Source organism: Rhinoraja longicauda, chromosome 2 (assembly GCF_053455715.1).
Source record: "Rhinoraja longicauda isolate Sanriku21f chromosome 2, sRhiLon1.1, whole genome shotgun sequence".
Classification (NCBI taxonomy): domain Eukaryota; kingdom Metazoa; phylum Chordata; class Chondrichthyes; order Rajiformes; family Arhynchobatidae; genus Rhinoraja; species Rhinoraja longicauda.
In genome coordinates, this window is record NC_135954.1 from 18,211,505 (window position 1) to 18,235,925 (window position 24,421).

The 24,421-nt window shown below is 45.0% G+C and overlaps 1 protein-coding gene across 2 annotated transcripts in view; it reads left to right on the top strand.

Annotated features, from left to right (window-relative positions):
• Positions 1-8,157: 8,157 nt before the first annotated feature.
• The window catches only part of LOC144602536 (solute carrier family 12 member 7-like), a 218,610-nt gene continuing 202,346 nt past the window's right edge, over positions 8,158-24,421 (top strand). For both annotated transcript variants that reach the window (XM_078415667.1, XM_078415673.1), the window contains exon 1: positions 8,158-8,551. In XM_078415667.1, the coding sequence (XP_078271793.1) occupies positions 8,392-8,551 (160 nt within the window). In that variant the 5' untranslated portion in view covers positions 8,158-8,391. The remainder of the gene's footprint in view (positions 8,552-24,421) is intronic.

Genomic DNA, 24,421 nt, shown 5'->3' on the forward strand with positions numbered 1-24,421 from the left:
CTTTTCTCCAGAGATGCTGTCTGACTCACTGAGTTACTCCAGCTTTTTTGTGCCTATTTTCAATTAAATAATTTTGACATTTCAATCTAAAGATAGTCAACATGTTCTGAAAAATAGAACTACAAATGTTACTTTGATGTTATTGTAATTACATGCACAAGAAAACCAACAACCTGCATAGATTTTGATATTCTGTCAGCTGCAGCGGTAATATTATTACTTAAACATAGAAACAGAGAAACATAGAAAACATAGAAACATAGAAAAATAGGTACAGGAGTATGCCATTCGGCCCTTCGAGCCAGCATCGCCATTCAATATGATCATGGCTAATTATCTAAAATCAATACCCCATTCCTGCTTTTTCCCCATATCCCTTGATTCCTTTAGCCCAGAGAGCTAAATCTCTTGAAAACATCCAGTAAATTGGCCTCCACTGCCTTCTGTGGCAGAGCATTCCACAGATTCACAACTGGGTGAAAATGTTTTTCCTCGTCTTAGTCCTAAATGGCCAACATCTTATTCTTAAACTGTGACCCCTGGTTCTGGACTCCCCCAACATCGGGAACATCTTTCCTGCATCTAGCCTGTTCAATCTTTTAAGAATGTTATATGTTTCAATAAGATCTCCTCGCATCCTTCTAAATTCCAGTGAATACAAGCCCAGTCGACCTTTCGCTCATCATATGTCAGTCCCGCCAGTCCCATGGCTTTTGTCCAGAAGCACAAAATCATACATCATTCTGGCTGAAGTCATTCAAACTCCAGGTGTATTGCTAATTTTCTTTTTGTTGTTAATAATTGGCATCTGCAGTCTATTTTTTTAAACAGACTTAATGTCAATGATGTAGAAATAAGGGACTGTAGATGCTAGTTAATACACAAAAGGGCCCAAATTGCTGGAGTAACTCAGCAGGTCAGGCAGCATCTCTGGAGAACATGGATAGGTGATGTTTGGGGTTGCGACCCTTCTTCAGACTGATTGTAGGGGGGAGAAGAAAGCTGGAAAAGGGGAAAGACAAGACAAAGCTTGACAGGTATTAGGTTTGACACTTGCTGGGAGCGGGGGGTTTAATTGGCAGATGGCTGGAACAAGGGCCAGAGATAAGAAAGGAAGGTATGAGACTAGTTTGAAGAATTGCAGTATGTAAATTCGGAGGGATGAAAGTAACAGGTCGGGCGGGGGGGGGGGGGGGGTGTAGAGCAGAGAAATAGGTGGGAGTCTAAGTGGGGCATAGGGGAGGGGAGGGAAGGGGTGGGGTGAGAAAAAAACCTTTGTTCCAACTATCTGCCTATCAAACCCCTGCCCGCCCTTGTCTGTGATGCCACGTTTTGTCCTGCCTCTCCCCTTTTTCATCTTTCTTCTCCCCACTCTACGATAAGTCTGAAGAAGGGTCTTGAACCGAAACATCACCTATCCATGCTCTGCAGAGATGCTACCTGACCCGCTGAGTTCACAAGTCATAGGAGTAGAATTAGGCCATTCGGCCCATCGTGTCTTCTCTGCTAGTCAATCATGGCTGATCTCTGCCTCCTAATTCCATTTTCCTGCCTTCTCCCCATACTCATTGACACCCTTTCTAATCAAGAATTTGATTATCTGTGCCTTAAAAATATCCACTGACTTGGCCTCCACAGCCATCTGTGGCAGAGTTCGACAGTTCCACTACCCTCTGACTAAAGAAGTTATTCCTCACCTCTTTCCTAAGAGAGTGCCCTTTCATTCTGAGTTACTCCAGCAACTTGTGTCCTGAACTGTCCATTACTTTCATGTGCCCAATAATTCCAGAACCTTGGAGACTCAAAACTCAATGGTTCAATATTCTTTTCCCCATGTACCGTTGTTTCTATGATTGCAGTCTTCATTCAAAGCAGGGTGGGAAAGTAGGAGTAATTGCAATAGTTTGCACAACTAAATAAATATAAAGTTCAAATGTTCCTTATTTTGCACATTTAGAAATTCTTATGCCCACATTGACAATGGGAATTACAATACAATACAATATATCTTTATTGTCATTGTACAGGGGTACAACGAGATTGGGAATGCGCCTCCCATACGATGCAATAAATTAATTAGCTAATCAGTATAAATTTAGACAACCCAATGAAACAAAATTAGAAACAGTTTTAAAACAGAATAAAGTGCAAGTAGGTTTGTACCGGTTCGCTGTGCGATGTGACCATCCGGCTCAGCAGGACCGGTTCATAGCAGCTATGGCCCTGGGGATGAAGCTGTTCCTGAGTCTGGAGGTGTGGGCGTAGAAGGCCTTGTAGCATCTGCCCGATGGTAGAAGTTCGAACAGACTATTGCAGGGGTGTGAGGAGTCTTTGTGGATGCTGGTGGCTTTTCTGAGGCATCGTGTGTTGTAGATGCCCTCCAAGGCTGGTAGCTGTGTTCCGATAGTCTTCTGAGCTCTCTGGACTACCCGCTGAAGAGCTCTCCTCTCTGCCTCCGTGCAGCTGAGATACCACACGGGGATGCCATGCGTTAGGATGCTCTCTATAGTGCAGCGGTAGAAGGTCGTCAGTAGCTGTTGGGGCAGACCAGACTGTTTCAGTGTTCTCAGGTAGAACAGTCGTTGCTGCGCCTTCTTGACCAGCGCAGCGGTGTTAGTGGACCATGTGAGGTGTTCTGAAATGTGAGTGCCCAGAAACTTGAAGCTGGACAATCTCTCCCCACTATCCCCTATTTCACAATAGAATTATATCTTTCTGCTAATGGTGACATTCCAACAAATCTCAATGGATTCATGTTAAACTCCCATCTTGGTGGTGGGTAAAATAATTTATGATAGAAAAAAATGGACATAAAATACACACAAGTGCAAATTCTGTGCATTGTAAAGGGTCCAGCTTCTAAAGAAAAGTTTTATATCTATATACTACAACTCTCGTTTGTTTGTTTGCTTGTTCCTGAACTACAGCCAAAACGGTAATGATAGCGCAACAATTTTAGGCCCACCTTACTCACCGTCGTCGCTTTGGTGCTAATGGAAGAAGTTTCATTGAAATCGGTGTTATCTTTTTTAATTTATTCACATTTTAAAGTTTAAATCTATCTCCTAGGGAGGGAGGGAGGGGAGGATAAGGGGGGTTGAGGGGGATGGAGTGAGGGGAGGGAGAGAGGGGGGTGGAGGTGGGTGGAGGGAGGGGGAGGGAGAGGTAGGAGGGAGAGGTAGGAGGGAGAGGTAGGAGGGAGAGGTAGGAGGGAGAGGTAGGAGGGAGAGGTAGGAGGGAGAGGTAGGAGGGAGAGGTAGGAGGGGGAGTGAGAAGGGGGAGTGAGGAGGGGGTGCTGCACCAATGCTGGAAAGGTTTGGGCCCAGCGGGTCCACTTGGTCTAGTATATCCTATACCAACATTTTTATAATGCAGCTGAAATCAATGTTAATCAAGTCAAGTTAATGGCATGTTGGTCTTTATCATGCTTGACTAATCTTCTGGAGTTTTTTGAGGATGTAACAAGTAGAATGGATAAGGGAGAGCCAGTGGATGTGGTGTATCTGGACTTTCAAAAAGCCTTTGACAAGGTCCCACACAAGACATTAGTGTGCAAAATTAGAGCACATGATATTGGGGGTAGGGTATTAACATGGATAGAAAACTGGTTGGCAGACAGGAAGCCAAGAGTAGGAATTAACGGGTCCTTTTCAGAATGGCAGGCAGTGACTAGTGGGATGCTGCAAGGCTCGGTGCTGGGACCCTAGTTATTTACAATATATATCAATGATTTAGATGAGGGAATTAAATGTGACATCTCCAAGTTTGCGGATGACACAAAGCTGGGTGGCAGTGTGAGCTGCGATGAGGATGCTATGAGGATGCAGGGTGACTTGGATAGGTTGGGTGAGTGGGCAGATGCATGGCAGATGCAGTATAATGTGGATAAATGTGAGGTTATCCACTTTGGTGGCAAGAACAGGAAGGCAGATTATTGATAATCTGAATTGTATCAGATTAGGAAAAGGGGAGGTGCAACGAGACCTGGATGTGCTTGTACATCAGTCATTAAAAGTAAGCATGCAGGTAGAGCAGGCAGTGAAGAAAGCTAATGGCATGTTGGTCTTTATTGCTAGCGGATTTGAGTTTAGGGACAAGGAGGTCCTACTGCAGTTGTACAGGGCACTGGTGAGACCGCACCTTGAGTATTGTTGCAATTTTGGTCTCCTAATTTGAGGAAGGACATTATTGCTATTGAGGGAGTGCAGTGTAGGTTCACCAGGTTAATTCCCAGGATGGCGGGACGACATACGATGAAAGAATGGGTCGACTGGGCTTGTATTTGCTGGAATTTAGAAGGATGAGAGGGAATCTTATAGAAACATATAAAATTCTTAAAGGATTGGATAGGCTGGATGCAGGAAAAATGTTCCCGATGTTGGGGGAGTCCAGAATGGGGTCACAGTTTAAGAATAAGGGTTAGGCCATTTTGGACTGAGATGAGGAAAAATGTCTTCACCCAGCGAGTTGTGAATCTGTGGAATTCTCTGCCACAGAAGGCAGTGGAGGCAATTCACTGGATGTTTTCAAGAGGGGGTTAGATTTAGCTCTTATGGCTAAAGGAAGCAAGGGATATGGGGATAAAGCAGGAGCAGGGTACTGATTTTAGATGATCAGCCATGATCATATTGAATGGCGGTGCTGGCTAGAAAGGCCAAATGGCTCCTACACCTATTTTTCTATGTTCCTATGTCTTTGGTTCATCACCTTTGGTGGTTAGATTTTTATTTTTGGAGGCAGACCATTCACCTGTCCTTCTCCATCTGTTTATCAGACTGGAATTATATCTTTCTGCTTATGGTGACACTGCAGTAACTCTCAAGGAAGGGCGATGTGTCAAGCCGTGATCTGAATTATGGGTTAAGTAATTTATTATGGAAAATTTTGACATTAAATGCTTAGAAATGCAAATTATGTATATTGTAAAAGGTAGTCAAAACAAAAGTGAACTGGAGACACAGCCAAAAGGGGTTGAACATATTCACGGTTCAATTACTTGCCCTGCCGTAACTCTTCCATGATTAACCCACAGAAACTTTTTTCTGTAGCTAAAATTCTTCACTGTCCAGTTCAATGACGAGGATTTTTGATAACGAGGATTCTCTCAAACATTTACAGATCTGTTATAGATAATGTTCTGATAGGATTGTAATTTATTTATTAGCTAAGTATGTAAACATACAAGGAATTTGATTTGCCAACAGTCATACAAAAAAGCAAAAAGTTACATAACATAAAAATTAAACATAGATTTAAACAGCCACCACAACGGCACACAGCATCAGTTCAATGTCCGTGCCACACACATGTTCCTTCACCATGATGTGACCAGAGTTGTAACGATTGCTGTCACTCTCACTATAGTCCCTGTCCGCCCGAACAGTCAGAAAGCCGTCCACACTCATAGAAACATAAAAAATAGGTGCAGGAGTAGGCCATTCGGCCCTTCGAGCCTGCACCGCCATTCAATATGATCATGGCTGATCATCCAGCTCAGTAACCTGTACCTGCCTTCTCTCCATACCCCCTGATCCCTTTAGCCACAAGGGCCACATCTAACTCCCTCTTAAATATAGCCAATGAACTGGCCTCAACTACCTTCTGTGGCAGAGAATTCCACAGACTCACCACTCTCTGTGTGAAGAAATGTTTTCTCATCTCGGTCTTAAAAGACTTCCTCCTTATCCTTAAGCTGTGACCACTGGTTCAGGACTTCCCCAACATCGGGAACAATCTTCCCACATCTAGCCTCTCCAACCCCTTAAGAATTTTATATGTTTCAATAAGATCCCCCCTCAGTCTTCTAAATTCCAGCGAGTATAAGCCTCGTCTATCCAGTCTTTCTTCATATGAAAGTCCTGCCATCCCAGGGATCAATCTGGTGAACCTTCTCTGTACTCCCTCTAAGGCTAGAATGTCTTTCCTCAGATTCGGAGACCAAAACTGTACACAATACACAATACACAACTGTACACTCGCACTAGACAATGTCCTCATGGAGCCATGTCCCCGCAAAACACTGAGATCATTGCACTCACAGCACTCCCTCCGAGTCCTCACCAGTGCAGGCAGCACGTCACTTGTTTTTTCGGCGACCTCGCATTCCCCACTGTGATGGAAGGCAAATAACTGGAACCTTCTTTCCTCCTTTTCGTCCGTGGTCGGGGCAATTGAAACTTCCGCAGTCGGGGCAATCGAAGCTTCCACAGTCGGCGATCGAAGCTCCCGCATCGGGGCAATCGAAGCTCCTGCAGTCGATCCCTAACAAAGAGACCACCAGCTCCACGATGTTGAAGCTGCAGTGCAGACAGAGATACGTTGAAAAAGTCGCATCTCCGTCGAGGAAAGAGATACAAAGGTTCCCCCCAATCCCCCCCATAATATAAAAACTAAAAGTATAAAACCATACAAATAAACACAGATCAAAACAGCAAAAGAAGAAAAAGACAAGACAGGCTGTTGATGCGGCTGTCATGTATTGCAGCCTGGCATAGGAACTCCTTTGTTCGCTGTCTAAACCTGCAGAAAATGGTGAACATAGCCCAGTCCATCATACACTTGGGAGGTCATGTTGCAGTTGCATAAGACATTGGTGAGACCGCATTTAGAGTATTGTGTTCAGTTCTGGGCACCATGTTATAGGAAAGATATTGTCAAGCTTGAAAGGGTTCAAAGAAGATTTACGAGGATGTTGCCAGGACAAGGGGGTCTGAGCTATAGGGAGAGGTTGAGTAGGCGGGGTCTCTATTCCTCAGAGCACAGGGCGATGAGTGGTGATCTTATTCAGGTGTATAAAATCATGAGAGAAATAGATTGGGTAGATGCACAGAATCTCTTGCCCAGAGTAGGGGTATTGAGGACCAGAGGACATAGGTTCAAGGTGAAGGGGAAACGATTTAATAGGAATTTGAGGGGAAACATTTTCACACAAAGGGTAGTGGGTGTATGGAACAAACTGCCAGAGGAGGTAGTTGAGGCTGGGGCTATCCCAATGTTTAAGAAACTGTTAGACAGGTACATGGATAGGACACGTTTTGAGGGATATGGACCAAGTGCAGGCAGGTGGGACTAGTGTAGCTGGGACATGTTAGCCGGTGTGGGCAAGTTGGGCCAAAAGGCCTGTTTCCATATTATCACTCTATGACTCTATTCCAACCAATCCATCTTGATGGTGGGTTGCATGAGGAAGACTTGACGATTTGTCAAGGATGCCTGTCACTCTGGCTATTTCCTTTTTCTCTCTTCTACCTTCTGGGAGAAGATACAGGAGCTTCAAGGTTTGTACATCCAGACTTAAGAATAGCTTTCTCCCCTCTGCTAACCAACTCACGAACTAATCATCTCTTTCACGCCCCCTTGTACTCTTACTCTTTATTCTACCTCATTCCATTATTGTACTTTAGTATTTTTTGCATTACACAGTTTTGCATAACAATCTTGCAGCATTCTGCTGTCTTGCATTTGTCATTGTATTTATTGTATTTATTATTACAGTGTGTATACTGTTTATTCTGTGGGCTTCATGTGAACATGGAAATCCATTGTACCCTGGTGTACATTAATGTGTAGGAAGGAACTGCAGATGCTGGTTTACACCGAAGATGACACAAAATGCTGGAGTAACTCGGAGAAACAGGCAGCGACTCTGGAGAGAAGGAATGGGTGACGTTTCGGGTCGAGACCCTTCTTCAGACTGTCCTGTCCCGCTGAGTTACTCCAGCATTTAATGTGTATTTACAAATAACCTGACAATCTTTGATTTTTTTTTCCACTGCCAATTAAATGCCGTTTTCCACGGCCTCCAGTATTTGTGCAATCAATTAACAGAAAATGAAAACTCTAACATTTTTTAAAAAAAACGTATCTTTGTTCTTCTTTCGACAAAAGTTGTTCTCAACTACGGTGGACTCCAAGCCGAATAGAAAAGGTTGGCCATCTGGGTTGCACCACTTGGCTGCGCTGGCTGTGTGCCGCTTTCAGAGTCAGCAGCGTGAACTGCTGCCTAAAGGTCACATTTTATCTGGGGCCAACAGATTCGCTGAGTGTCAGACGCTGGGAGTGACACTGGGACTCGCGATTTGGGGACCGCTTGATGCGTGCCACAAATAATAAAAGGAGTCTCATGAGCTTACACAGTCAGATGCAGCGAGCGAGTGAGTGAGTGCATGTGCTCCAGCGTGAGAGGCGCTGCACGTGTTTTTATTGGCGAACCCGGGGTTTGAAGTTAGCGCTGGAGTCGGGGGACTATACCGAGAGGAGGTCAGTCGTCAGTCAGTCAGTCAGTCGTTGGTTTTGCTCTCCTTCAAGGGCTGAGAGTCCGCTGATGAACAGGAACACTCGCGCACACAGGCAGACGGGCTACGGACAAGGAGGAACAAGGAAGGGCCCGTCATGTCTCAGTCACAGAGGTTTTTGGTCACCACTGTTCGCAACCAGATAGACGGGCATGTAATTGATGAGATGCAAAATAAGGACAGTAACGGCACCAATGCTGCACAGGAGGAGAGCTCAGTGCCCATACTGGAGTATCTCAGGGAGCCAAACAGATACGGTAAGAAGGCAACACGTGAACCGCTGAACGGAAAGAAAACCCTGCTGCACTTTCCATTGTGCAAGCAGCGAGGCTGATTCCGGTTCTGGAGTGCTTTCTTCTAAAAGCTATTGTGAAAGCGGGAAGTTTGGGGTGCTGTTTTTTTTTTTTAAAGCAGCTTAAACTCTGGGTTGTACGATAACGTTAGGCTTGCGAAAGTCTGTTTGAATACACCCTACTTGCAAACAAATACTGGAAGCCGTGGTAATGAGTGGAGATCAATCCGCCAATAAAACATTGGTTAACGTTGCGAAACTTAGAATATTTAGTTTTTCGTGTGTTTTATTGTGATTCATTGGCAATTCCATTTATCTGACGCCCCTGTGATCTCGCTTCCGCTTTCTGATAAACTTACAATCCATTGTTCATTTTCTGTTTGTCTGTGCATTGACATGGGCACTAGGTCGCCAGAGGATATTTTCCAATAGATTAGAGCTCTTTTGTCTCCCTGCTACTCTGTTCCAAACCCTTCCCCACTTCCTTGGCTGACTGCATTGGTCCTAATTTTATATTCTTGGTGTTTTCATCAATGTTCTGGTTTTAGCGAGAGTTTGTTGTGAATTTGGGCAAAAAGTGAGAAAGGAAAGTGCATCATTTTGAATTGTCAGGGTTGTACTTTAAGGGTTTGCTAATTCGTTTGCACACTTTTTTTTAATACGAGTTGATATGTTATTACAATAGTTGTGTACGTTCTTTTAAAACTCGCACCAAATGTGGCAATGTTTTCTGGAGTTAAAGAAATAAAGTGCTGGAGGCACTCAGCGGATCATGTAGCATCTATAGAGAAAATGCAAACGCGACGTTACAGGCCGGAATGGTTCTACAGATTGGAGAGGGAGAGAGGTGAGTGCTTGTTGGATCCAGGTGGGAAGAGGGTGATTGGCAGATGGGTTCAGTGACGAAAGCTGGAGGTGAAAAGGAGACAATGGCATCAGATAAGGAGAGAAGAGATTGTGTTGAATGTAAAAGGTTAAGGGCAGAGCTGTACACATATATGGATTTCACCAAGGCATTTGACAAGGTTCTGAATGGTAGGCTGCCCTGGAAGGTTAGTTCTCATGGGATCCGAGGAGAGCTAGCAAACTGAATAGAAAATTAACTTCATGGAAGGAAGCAGAGGGTGATGCTATGAACATAGGTGGAAGGGCAGGTAGTGTAGAGAAAGCAGGGATTCTGTGGAAGGACAGATTGGGAGAGTGGGCAGGGAAGTGGCAAATGGAATATAGTGTAGCAAAGTGTGGTGTCATGCACTTTGGTAGCAGGAATAAAGGCATAGACTATTTTCTAAATGGGGAGAGAATTGAGAAATGGGAGGTGCAAAGGGACTTGGGAGTGCTGGTGCAGGATTCTCAAAGTTAATCTGCAAGTCGAATTGCTAGTAAAGAAAGCAAACAATGCTAGCATTTATTTCAAGAGTGCTTGTATACAAAAACAGGGATGTAATACTGAGGCTAACATTGTGAGTGATTTTGGAAAGCATACCTGAGGAATGATGTGCTGGCTCTGGAGAGGGTCCAGAGGAGGTTTATAAGAATGATTCCAGGAATGAGTATGTTAACCTATGATGAATGTTTGTCGGCACTGGGCCTGTACTCGCTGGAGTTTAGAAGAACAACTTCAGAAGATCCCTTTAGAAGAGGGACCTCATTGAAACATACAGAATAGTGAAAGGCTTGCATAGAGTGGATGTGGAAAGGATGTTTCCTCTCGTGGGAGCGTCTAGGCCAAGAGGTCATAGTCTCAGAATTAAAGGACGTTCTTTCAGTAAAGAGATTGGGAGAAGGCAGAGATAGATAGATTCTTGATTAGTACAGGTGTCAGAGGTTATGGGGAGTCGGCAAGAGAATGGGGTTAGGAGGGAGAGATACATCAGCCATGATTGAATGGTGGAGTAGACATGATGGGCCAAATGGCCTAATTCTACTCCTATCACATGAGCTCAGGAGGATGAGCAGTGATCTGATATAGGTATAGGTCATGAGGGGAATAAATAGGGTAAATGCACAGAGTCCTTTACCCAGTTTAGGGGAATCAAGACCAGTGGTCATAAGTTTAAGATGAGGGGGGAAAGATTTAATAGCCACCTGAGGGGCAACTTTTTTGCACAAAGGGTGGTAGCTACCAGACGAAGTAGTTGTGGCAGGTATTATCACGATGTTTAAAAAACATTTGACCAGGTACATGGATAGGGTAGGTTTGGCGGGATATGGGCTAAACGCCAAAAGGTGGGACGAGTATTGATGGGGCATGTCGGTAAGCATGGACAAGTTGGGCCAAAGGGCCTGTTTCAACGCTGTATGACTGACTTTAAGAGGTAGTTCAGATAGAATAGAATAGCCTTTATTGTCATCCAAAAACATGTTTTTGGCCGAAATTATGTTACCCACAGTCAACAATGAGAGGCAATAAGAAAGAAAGCAATTAAGCACACAATCACAAAAACCAACATAAAACAAAAAACATCCATCACAGTGAGTCTCCTCCAGTCACATCCTCACTGTGATGAAAGGCCGGAATGTCTTCTCTCTTCCCTGCCATCTTCTCCTGCGGTCAGGTAGTCGAAATTGCCACGTCGGGGCTCCCGACATTGAAGCTGTACCATTCAACCCAAATACTTCTCTCTGACTTTGGAGTCATGGAGCCATATAGCACAGAGACAAGCACCTTGGCCCAAATTGCCCATGTCAAGCAAGATGCCCCATCTACAGTAGTCCCACCTGCCAGTGTTTGGCCCATATCCATTAAAACCTTTCCTATGCATGTACCTGTCTAAATAGGTACCACAACACCATTTTTTTTTAGACAGGTTTTGATGGTTATGGGCCAAACACTGGCAGGTGGGACTACTGTAGATGGGGCATCTTGCTTGACATGGGCAATTTGGGCCAAGGTGCTTGTCTCTGCTATATGGCTCCATGACTCTTAAAGTCAGAGAGAGGTATTTGGGTTGAATAGAACAGCTGAGATGCAAAAGAAGTGCAATAAAAGGAAATGTGGGAGTTGGGGGTGGGAGATGAGTATACGGATGAGGGGGAAAGTGCAGGGTAACTAGGCTGGTGTGAGGTGATGAGAGAAATATGTGCCTGCAAGGGTGGGGATAGGGGTTCGAGTGATTGGGGGAGTGTCTAGATTCCAGCATCTGCATTTTCTTGTGTCGCAGTTTTGAGTTTGTAGTATATTATTGAAGTGTGCTCATTGCATTGTTTTGAGAAATGTCCCAAGTATGTTTGTTTGGTTAAAACATGCTGCATTTGCTATTCTGTGGGGAGTTTCAGTATGGTAATGGCACTAAATGTAGTTCCTGTCTAAATCCCAAAATGTGTAATTGCATAATAGGATGAAAGTAACAAGGAAAAGAAAACATTCAGCGAGCAAATACTATCTTCAATTTTAAAACATTTGTTTTTTTATATCAGTGATTCACTGGGGTTTACATTTCAGACCATATATTTTAATGATCTGTCTTTATTGTGAAACTATTTTTGTAATTAGTAGGTGTGGCTGTTTCAATCAGTGCAACACCCACGTTGTCTTATGATGTCAATTAAACTCCACATTGTACATTCTAAAATTGTGTGCTTAACTACATTTGAATATAATTCATAGGGTAAAATTAATTTTAATTTGTGACTAAGAGAAGCTAAGTTAGTTCACAAAGTTGCAATCCCTCCCCACTTCCTGATGTTGGAGCAGTCTGTAAATGTACCGGATGCACTGGGCAAGTGCCTGGTTCTGTATTTGTCAATGGTTCGCAACACAAATCTATAATCATGGATAAATTCCAGTCTGGCTTTGGTTCTTTTAGTCTCTTATCATAGTTTAAGCCACCCACATCCCCTTCAACCCCCACATCTTATTTCTAATTTTAATTAAACCTGACCTGCAAACATGACTTCATTTGTTTAATATTAGTTATTTAAATGCATGCAGCAAAAATAGAAATACAGCGAGATTCGTGCAGTATGACAAGGGAAAAGGACCTCTGGTTGCATTCCCAATCAATACAATAAATAACCATAGAACATTTTAGAATTTCAGTGCCAAAGTGCACTGCTGTTTGCATATGCATCAGTTTCTAAAATTACCAGTACCAAAGCTAGCAACGTAAAGGCAAATATTTTCTTTATTCATGTTCACAAGGGTTATCTTTCAGATGAGTTATTAAATCAAGGCTCCATCTGCATAAAGAAAAGTCCCATGATATTATTTCAAAGAATCGCAGGATAGTTATCCGTCACAGCTAATATTTATCTCGCGACTAACATCAGCAAATTCAATTTATTTGAGAAGTGCCAAATTGCTCAAGGTGGGATCTTGGAGTGTAGAAACCAGTTGCTGTGGTTTCTTCTTTGTTCCATGAAGAAATGTCTTGGTGATAAAGTCCTTTGTGATGGACAAGTCCCTGTGAAAGGAAAAAGTCATCTGTTTTCTTGTTTGGAATATTAGTTTATGGTGACTTCCATTAATATAACTAAATTGTAAATTGTACAAAAGATTTTTAATTTGGTTGTCACATTTATTAATTGTGTAAGTGGTCCAGGCATGGAAGGTTTGACATCTGTTCCTTGGTTAGATAGATTTTTGGGTGCTTGAGAAAGTATAGGAGTGCATGAGGTAAAAACTACTCAGTGATTTCACATGTAATTTTTCTTCAGAATTATTTCACAAAGTAAACTCAAACCCAGTTATAAAGGAATACATCTAATGATGAAGCCCCTCTTACTATTACTATCGGTGATATGTTGTACATGCAATTTAGAATGCTCAGATTCTATTATAAGCAGTAATATTGTAAACTGGAAGATTGTGTCTTGAACTGAAACTTGTAAATTATACATCTATCTATATACTAAAACTCTCGTTTGTTTGTTTGTTCCTGAACTACAGCCAAAACGGTACACGATAGCACGACAATTGTAGGCCCACCTTACTCACCGCCGTCCTTTTGGTGCTAATGGAAGAAGTTTCATTGAAATCGATGTTATATTTTTAATAGGCTAAATCTATCTCCTGGGGAGGGAGGGAGGAGGGAGGATAAGGGGGGTTAAGGGGGATGGATTGGGGGGAGGGGAAGAAGAGGGGGAGGTGGGGTGGAGGGCGGGGAGGGGAGAAGGGTGGAGGGGGACGTGTAGGGGAGGAGGGGGAAGGGTGGAGGGGGATGTGTAGTGGGGAGGGGAGGAGGGGGGGAGAGGGTGCTGCACCAATGCACGAGATTTGGGCCCAACTTGGTCTAGTCACTTTATAAATATTGTAAGATGTATAAACATTATAGATCCTTTAGTTTGCTTATTTTGACTAGAATTTCTAAATGCCTGCATTTTCTAGGCTTTCACTATGGAGTGGAAATTACACCATTTCCACAGGTGTATATTGCATTCTTTGGGATAGACAAGGTCACTAGAAATCTTAAATTCCTAAAACTTCTGACCATTGAGCAGATTAACTGGCAAGCTTAATACAACGGGGAAAGCTAGATGCTGCAAAATAGGAATCCCACCATGCACTTTGTCAAGTACTTCTGCGTAAACTTTCTGTCTGAACAACTGCCCCACCAAACCTCCAGTGTTGTGTGGCAGGACACCAAGATTGAGCCTGGCTCAATTTATTCCCTGTTGGTACCATTATTTAAACCAGCATTTAAAGTTTATTTTTCATGATCTGAGTGTTGAAGGCAAAGCCAACATTTTATCGCTCATCTACAATTGCCCTGAGAAGGTGGTGATGAGCGATCTTAAACCAATTTGGAGGTTCTCCAAAATGCATGGGAGTTCCAAGATTTAGACTTGATGATAGTGAAAGAATGGTGAACTTTTCAAGTCAGAATGGTGTGTGACTTAACGTGTAGAATGATGGAGGCACATTGCAGACAAATTACACCAGAGGCGAAGGGAGGAGTGAATGTTTAGGATAGATAGTGCCATCAAGAAGGTTAATTGGTCCCACATAAGAACATAGGGAAGAGCTAGCTAGCTCTGCCATTCTGTGATAGTAAATCACCAAGCAAGGATATTGGTCCAACTCTGGTTCAGGAGTAAACTGTCTGGTTTATACAAATCTCATCTCACTCAGAAATGGTTTGAGTGACCCAGGATTCTAAAGCTCATCCTCCTGTCCCATCCCTTCAGGCACTCATTCATCTGATCTATCCTATTATTATACTGACTAGCTTGTGACATTGCAAGCACTCAGAGATTATAACCTTATGATGCCCTGCTCTTTAAATAGCTACATAGCTTCCTAACCTCATCCCTTCTACTACTTATAGAGTCATAGAGTGATACAGTGTGGAAACAGGCTCTTCGGCCCAACTCACCCACACCGGCCAACAATGTCCCAGCTGCACTAGTCCCACTTGCTTGCGCTTGGTCCACATCCCTCCAAACCTGTCCTATCGATGTACCTGTTTCTTAAATGATGGGATGGTCCCAGCCTCAACTACTTCCTCTAGCAGCTTATTCCATACACCCACCCCCCTTTTTTGTGAAAAAGTTACCCCTTGGATTCCCATTAAATCATTTTTCCTTCACCTTGAACCTATGTCCTCTGGTCCTCGATTCCCCTACTCTGGGCAAAAGACTGTGCATCTACCTGATTTATTCCTCTCATGATTTTGTACATCTCTATAAGATCTCCCTTCATGCTCCTGTGTTCCATGGAATAGAGACCCAGCCTACTCAACCTCCCCCGAAAGCTCACACTCTCCAGGACGTGGATGTAACCCCGGAAAAGCGGCAGGTAGCCGGCTCGGGCAGAGACCTCTTCCGCCTGGCGCTGTGACTCGCAGATGGCCAGCTTGGCTAGGCCTAGACACAGAAACACCCTCTTTCCCCCTTCTGTACGGAAATGCCCTACATGCTGCTACAAATTTGGCCACTGTTGCTCTCCCGTGGGAGGCCATGCCCCCATCCACCAACAATATACAGCTCGATATACTTATTAGAAAAGGTTATAATCATGGGGAATTCCTGCACTCCTTAGTGGTCACCCATCTCCTCCCTTTATGTACCTGCAGAATAAACATTTCATTAAACATACTGTCAACTACATTTTTTGCATTCTAGGTGTTCCAACGAGCTAGGGGCTCAGTTCAATCCAGTAGCGACGAGGCAACTGTGGCTGAGCCTTAACACTACTGGATGAGTTCAATGCCTTTTTATGCCTGATTTGAACAGGCAAACAATATTCCACCCAGGTGTGTCCCTCCATCATTTTTCCATACACCTTGGTGGCAGTTATCTGGTATGCTTTCACAAGAGTAAACTCTTGGAGAGTGGCCGATCTCGATGGGGTTCCTAGATAGGTTCTGAAGCAACAGGATACAGTCTTCGCTGACCTCGTCAACCTCTCACTTCATTAGTTTACTTTTCCCATCTGCTACACCATTCCAGGCACCAAGAAAGGTGAAGTAACCTGAAATCTCAATGACTTGCATCCAATAGCTCCGGCAGCAACCAGAATAAAGTGATTTGGAAGACTGGTAAAGGCCCACATCTGTGCCAGTCTTCTGGACAATCAAGAGTCCTTGCAATTTGTGTACAGGGAAAATAGGTCAACAGAGGGTACCGCTTGTTGTCGTGGTGTCTGGCCAACAACGTAAACCTTACTGTCAACAAGACAGTTGATTTGTTTGTGGACCTAATGAAGTGAGGGGGGTGAACACAACCCTGTCATTATCAACAGTGGTGTTGTAGAGATGGTTGACAGCTTCAAGTTTCTAGGAATTCATATCACCAAAAACTTAACTGGCCTCTTCATGTAAGATAGTGATCAAGAAAGTGCAGCATATTTACTTTCTTAGGCGTCAAGAGTGTTTTATCATCATGTCCCAAAACGGAACAATGAAATTCTTCCTTGCAGCTGCAGTGCAACAGGTTTGTAAATGCAATACTCAACAGACAATATAATAAACAAAAAATAGTTCAATACATAAAAAAACTCAACGGTGCAAAAGCAAAGCAGAACCCCAAATCTCTAGTGCATCCCAGACATTTCGTAATTCAAATTTAGTTGGAGTTCATAGTGTTCAATTGCCTGATGGTTATTGAAAAGAAGCTGTTCCTGAACCTCGATGTTATTGTTTTCAGACTCTTATACTTTCTTCCCGATGGCAAGAGTAAAATGGGGGAGTGGCCAGGGTGGTGTGTGTCCTTGATGATGTTGGTTGTCTTTTTGAGATAGCATCTCTTATAAATCTTGTAAGATATTGTATCTGCTTGTAAGAGGAAATGACATCGTACCTGCTTGTAAGAGGATATGACGTCACGGGCTAGGCCTCGGGAATTAATGGAGTACAACGCAGAACACAGCGTGTGCGACTAGAATATGTGACATGGTGTCAGAAGTTTTGAACCTTAAACACTGAAATAGTCCCGGTGTCCTTAATTCACATATGATTTGGGAAAAGGAAAGTCCGTGAAGGGAGGATCCTGACAGGAATTAGCAATCCTGAAGCTGAAAAGGGACAAATCGAGCGCGGAACGTCGAGCCTTTCAAGGCACATTGAGTACGCTAGACCACAGTCCCGTGTATACATTGTGGTGGAAGTGCATGATGTCGGCAAGTGATAGGCCGTCGATGAACTGGTAGGCAAAAGATCTGCACCTAGAATGGAAACGTTTCAAACAGCACTGCCATTTTATGTTTGAGAGTCCACTAGCCAGTAAGTCTGAGAAAGAAAAGGTGAACTATCTGATGACACTACATAGGCGATAAAGGGAGGGAGATTTACCTAACCTTCCGATGGAACACAATTACTCTCCAAAACGGGGATGAAATCCTTGAGAACGAGACTCTGCAAGGAGTGTACAAGCACAATGAGATGTATGTCAAGCCCAAGGAAAATCAGATAAGGGCCACTGTTGACTTTCACAGACGACGGCAGCGGGACACCGAGAAGTTTGACAACTTTGTGACTGACCTAAATTTGCTGGTCAAGGATTGTCACTATAAGGAGGAGGAGAGAATGCTCAGAGATGCAATTGTGCTCCGTTCCCACCACCCGATAGTACATGAGAAATGCCTTGAGAAAGGAGATGAACTAACACTGGATGCGGCAATCAGTATTGGCCAGAACTATGAAACAGCCCAAGAGAGTATGGAAGCCATCGACAAAGAAGAGGATAAAGTGCATGCTATGTACACAGGTGCTGGCAGAGGCAATTTCATGGGATCCAGAAAGGAAAGGCCCAAACCTAGACTGGATAATAGTCACTACAGGAGCCCAGATAAAGGCAAAGAGTAAGCAAGGAGTCCGACTCGAAGTGTAAGAGATGCGGATACGCTGCACAATATGAGAGTTGCCCTGCCAAAGGTTGGAAGTGTTCAGTCTGCAAAAAACTCAACCATTGTGCAGCAGTCTGCAGACAGAGAAAGCAGCAAGCAAATATGATTGAGGAGAAAGCAGCAGCTTCCTATCCACCAGATACTTCCGCAGACGAAGATAGTGAGGACGGCTATGAATATGCACACATGTATGCTGTACATGACAAGTTACTCACTCAGTCAGGGGATGACTGGTATGAAACTCTGCACGTCAATGGACAGGAGATGAGAGCAACAACGGGGGGATGTGAGAAAGAACTTTTTCACCCAGAGGGTGGTTGGAGTCTGGAACTCACTGCTTGGGGTGGTGGTGGAGGCGGGAACACTCACAACGTTTAAGAGGCATTTGGATGGGCACTTGAAATGCTACAACATTCAGGGCTACGGTCCAAATGCGGGAAAATGGGATTAAAATTAGACTGTTTGGTAACGGGCGGCATGGACACGATGGGCCGAAGGGCCTCTTTCTGTGCTGTAGGACTCTATGACTCTATGAGAGTACAGATAGACACAGGATGCTCGTACTCAATAATGCCAGCGCATATCTTACCAAAACAAACCAAAACTGCACAAAGCAAAGAGGCGGTTTGTGTCCTACTCCAACCACACACTCTAACACATTGGGTGTGTGAAATTGACCACAACATATAAAGACTACACCCTTGACGTTGAGTATCATGTGGTCGAGGCTGATGGCAAGTCAGTGCTGCTGTCAGGGGCAGACAGTGCCAGATTGAACCTGATACAAAGGCTCCACAACATCGAGGAGTATCCAGAATTGATGCACGCTACTGGCACACTCCCTGGGACGTACACATTAAAAATCGACCCAACTCACCAACCGGTTGTGCATGCACCAAGGCGACAACCGCAAGCCCTGGCCAAGAAAATCTCAGAGAAGCTACATGAGATGGAGAGAAATGGGCAGATTGTCAGAGTGCAAGAGCCAACAGACTGGGTCAACTCAATGGTGACGGTAGTGAAGAACGGAAAGGTACGCATCTGCATAGACCCGAAAGACCTCAACAAAGCGATCAGACGAAAACACTACCCCATACCAACCGCAGAGGAGGTAGTGGCATCGACGCCAGATGCCAAAGTCTTCTCCGTCACAGATGCAAAATCAGGATTTCTCCAGCTCAAACTTGATTATGAGTCGATTTTGCTGATGACCTTCAAGTCAAGTCAAGTCAAGTCAAGTCAAGTCAAATTTATTTGTCACATACACATACTCGATGTGCAGTGAAATGAAAGTGGCAATGCCTGCGGGTTGTCAATACGCCTCGTGGACGCTACCGCTGGCTCCGCCTCCCATTTGGGATCAAGAGCGCTCCAGAGGATCATGGATGGAATGTTGGAAAGGATCCATGGGGCAAGAGCGATCATGGACGACATCCTGGTATCGGGAAAAGACAGCATATGACGGAGTGCTCCGGCAAGTGGCGCAACAGGCAAAGCTGTACAACCTGAAGCTAAACATGGAGAAGTGTCAGATCAGGAAGTCTGAGGTGCGGTATGTCGGATATCTTGTCACAGCAGCAGGACTCGGGCCTGATCCGGCAAAGATTGAAGCTGTTAAGCGGATGCCTGCACCTACGAACAAGAAAGAAGTGCAACAATTCCTTGGCTTCGTACAGTACCTGTCTAAGTTCATTCCACACCTCAGCAAGGTTGATGAACCACTTAGAGCCCTGACCTTGAGGGATGCACATTTCCAGTGGGATCATGCCCAGCAGCGAAGCTTCGACAAGCTCAAAGACCTGTGCACCGCTTCTCCTGTACTAGCGTACTACGATGTGACAAAGAGCATGGTAATACAGAGTGACGCTAGTAGCTATGCTCTGGGAGGAGTGCTACTCCAAGAAGGCCACCCCATAGCACAGATATCAAGGGCAATGACAGAGATATGCGATACGCCCAGATTTCAACAATTTCTCAATGACACATGTAGGGTAAGGGGCCTCTGGTTTCTTGCTTACTACTATTCTCCTTTCTTGAATTGTCAATCTGCATTATATTTGAGCTTCTTGCATGCATTCCTGGTGCTGTACTCGTCTAGGCAAGCAGAACATATTCCATTACCCTCGTGACCTGTGCTGTGCAAATGCTGGAAGGCCAAGGAGAGGGCAGAGATGGGAGGGTATGGTGGGAAGGCTAGGGGGGAGATGAGGCGAGGCAGGGGTGCCAAGCGGATGAGCAGAGTGTTTGGATTTGCATGTATACATTAAAAAATGTACAAATGTTGGAAATCTAATTACAATTATTGGAATTATTTATTATTGGTCAAGACTCCTGACTTTTACATTGCTGGGCAGGCCCCGTGATTCATTGATGCGATTTTGTAGAGATTCTTTAACACAACTGTGTGCCTGGGTGACCAAAGGCCTCTAGTTCAGTGGGGCAGCCATCCTGTGGTCTCTGGCTCAGTTTGCACATTTTGGAGTTGGAAGGTTGATGGAATGGCAGCGAATCTTTGAAAACATTTGAAGCTAATTAATTGCTTTTCCAAAATATCTACTAACAAGCTGAAAGTATTTTGGGCAAATAGTTAAGTAAAACTCAGCCTGCCCTATATATTGTTTGTATATTTTTTTCTACTTCCCGTGTGATTCCTAATGATTGACATTGAAACCTTTTGGGGTCATTTCTCAAGTGTGTCTTTGTTTAAGATGGGGGAGGGGAATGAATATGTAGCCGCACCCTGGCCCAGAAAAAGAGCAAAGCTGAGAAAATAACCAAGGTTCCACATCAATGAATAGTGAAACAATTGAAGTGCATGCAAGGATCATTTGACTTCCTCCCTCAGGTGTTGGTGATCAATGACTGGTGCAGAGTCCACTGAGTAATATCCTGCCAAACCCATTGGGGAGTTTGTTATCCTTGTTGGGAGAAGGAGGTAACCTTATTGGGGAGTGCTGGGTAGGTATCAAATGGGATCATACAGCCTGAGTATTTCCAGCATTTTCTGCTTTCATTTCAAATTTCCAACATTTGCAATATTTTGTTTTTCAGTAATTCTATGTGTGTTTGTTTTGAGTTTGTGGAGTGTGTGTGTAATTGTTGAACTTCAGATTTCTGAAATTATTTTGTCTTGTTGCAATCCAGTGGAGGTGGGGTGCAGGGGCTTTGTAGCCAGTTCCACCGCAAGGCTCCTGAGGGAAGTAGGAGTCAGAGGGCAGGCCCAAAGGAGGGCAATCAAAGAACTTGTCAAAGAAGCGACCGCAGGCAGTGAGAATGGGCCCACACCTTTCCTCCACTATGGCACACCACAGGGCTATGTTCTGAGCCCCATGCTCTACTCCCTATTCACACAACTGTGTTCCTGCATTCGACACCAATACCATTGTCAAGTTTGCAGACGACACAACGGTGATCGGGCTGATCACCAACGGGTATGAAACAAACTACAGAGCGGAGGTGCAGAACCTGGCAGACTAGTGCTCTGATAACAACCTGTCCCTAAATACCACCAAGACCAAGGAGCTGATCATCAACTTCCGCAGGTCACACAACGGGGAATACGCCTCGATCTTTATCAACGGGGACATTGTGGAGAGAGTGTACAGCTTCATGTTTCTGGGCACTCGCATTTCGGAGGACCTAACATGGTCCAATAACACTGCTGCGCTGGTCAAGAAGGCACAGCAACGACTGATCTACCTAAGAACACTGAAAAGGTCTGGTCTGCCCCAACAGCTCTGACGACCTTCTACCGCTGCATCATAGAGAGCATCCTAACACATGGCATCCCTGTGTGGTATCTCAGCTGCACGGAGGCAGAGAGGAAAGCTCTTCAGCGGGTAGTCCATAGAGCTCAGATGGTACAAGATGGCCGCGCCGTTGTGTTTGGCTGCCTGTCGTCGCTCACCTAGAGATCCTAGTGTTCTTCGAGCCACTTTGGTCTACGAACGCCGAACCATCCTGTTGATCCGACCCTCCGTCGTCGACTTCTTCAGTCCAGGTCCCGGACAAAGTTTCTTCCAGCGATCGCTCCTCGATCAACTCCCGGTAGATGTGCGGGCCCAGCCTTGCATCCACCGCCGTACGAACTGCGCTAGGAGGCGGGGTAAACGCGCGGGAACATTTGAAAAGTTAAAAAACCTCGCCCGCGCTCATCCAACAGCGGCCTACCTCGCCCAGCGCTGCGAAGTCGGACCTGGTCGACCTTACAGCTCCATCCACCGGCGCTCCCTCAAGCTCGGGTATGCCGCTCTTCGACCGATCATCCCGGTCCCCGGACTGCCGGCCCGCGGGCTCCCAGCAAGGCCATCTGTGAAGCGCAGCGGCGTGGTCTCCCTGAGCCTCCGCCCGCTGGCGTGGGAGCTGCTACCAGACCGAAGCTTACCTGCTGTCCCTGCTAAAGTGGCCCTGATCAACGCAAGATCCCTACAGAACAAGACCTTCATCCTCAACGACTTCTTCACCACCCGTGGATTGGACTTCTTACTGCTCATAGAATCCTGGCTTAACCCTGGTGAGCTTGCTCCACTCGTGGAACTCTGTCCTGATGACTGTCACTTTTTCACCTCGCCTAGGCTCTCCGGACACGGTGGGGGCTTAGCCACTGTGTTTAAGAAACATTTCAACTGCCGCCTCCTGAACGCTGATCATTTCTCCAGTTTCGAGGTGCAACTAATTAAAGTAGGCCTAGCCTATCCCCTCTTAATTGTTCTTGTGTATCGCCCACCAAAAATGCATAAGGACTTCATCACCCAATTTGCTGATCTGATTTCTAGCATTTTGCCCAAATTTGACCGGATCATGATTCTTGGTGACTTTAATATTCATGTTTGCTGTCCCACTAAGCCTCTTGTGAGTGAATTTATGCACCTGGTTGAGTCCTTCAATCTGACTCTTCACAACACGGGACCCACTCACAAGTTAGGCCATACTCTCGACCTAGTGTTATCATCCGGATTCCCAATCTACAACATTGAAACTACTGAAGTGAAGCCTGTCTATCGGACCACAGTGCTATCATTTTTGACGCATCTCTGCCTTTATCTCCCGCAAAATCTAATCTCCCTGTTCGTTACTCCTGTGACATAAATTCATTGACTGCCAGTAAATTCTCCGAGGCTCTCACAGCTGCCCCCAACATCTGTACTATTGAGGCTTCTCCCCCCCATCTCAGCACTGAGGATCTCACCTCTTTATTTAATATCACTTGCTCTTCCATCCTGGATTCTATCGCTCCCCTTAAAATGAAAAAGCCTAAGCCCAAAGGTCGGCCTTGGCTCAATGACACCACCAAAACCCTAAGAAGGGAGTGCAGAAAATCAGAATGGAGGTGGAAATGTGACAAGCTTCAAATTTCCTTCGAAATTCTGAGAAACAATCTTCTCAAATACCAGGAAGCAGTAAAGTCTGCTAGAGCACAATACTTCTCCGACCTTATCTCCAAAAACTCTCATAACTCCAAGGTCCTATTTAGCACAATTACCTCTGTCATATGTCCCGCCCCCAGTACCAGCTTAGTTGGGTCCCCTGCTAAGTGCGAAGAATTCGCTAAATTTTTCACCAGCAAAGTTGAGAACATTAGAATGAACATTTCCCCTCCCACCCGTGACCTAGCTGTCTCACTAGTCTGTTCATCTAAATTGGACTGTTTCCAACCCGTCACTCTATCCTCCCTTGCAAAGCTAGTCTCCGCTATGAAACCTGCAACCTGCCCCCTTGATCTTGCCCCCACTGCCCTTCTGAAGGATGTAATTGCAATAGCCGGTCCCAGCATCCTCTCTATTATCAACAGTTCTCTGGCCACTGGCACTGTTCCAACCTGTTTCAAGCACGCGGTGGTCCAGCCCCTACTGAAAAAACCTAACCTAGACCCCACCTTGCCTAGCAACTGCAGACCCATTTCCAAACTGCCATTCCTGTCAAAAGTCCTTGAAAAGGCAATTCTAAACCAATTAGTGCCCTACCTACACCAAAACACCATCCTGGAAAGTTTCCAGTCAGGTTTCAGAGCCCACCACAGCACAGAGTCTGCCTTGTTGAAGGTACACAACGACCTGCTTCTCGCCATCGACACCGGCGACTGTGCAATCCTGCTCCTTCTCAACCTCAGCGCAGCGTTCGATACAGTGGACCACACCATCCTTATTGACCGTCTCCGGTACGCGGTTGGCATTGATGGCACTGCCCTGAGCTGGTTCGTTTCCTACCTCAAAGATAGGAGTTTCGCCATCAACATAGGCAGTTATTCCTCTGCTCCAGCTAGCCTCTCCTGCGGAGTTCCACAAGGCTCCATCCTAGGCCCCATTCTCTTCTCTCTATACATGCTCCCCCTTGGCCAAATCATTCAAAGGCACGGCATTTCTTTCCACTGCTATGCCGATGACACTCAGCTTTACCTCCCCCTGAAACCCAACAACCAGTCAAATTTAAACAGCCTCTTACACTGCCTTGAGGACATAAAACGTTGGATGGCACAGAACTTCCTCCAATTAAACGAGAGCAAGTCTGAGGTCATCCTATTCGGCCCCCCCCGACTCCATCAAATCGATA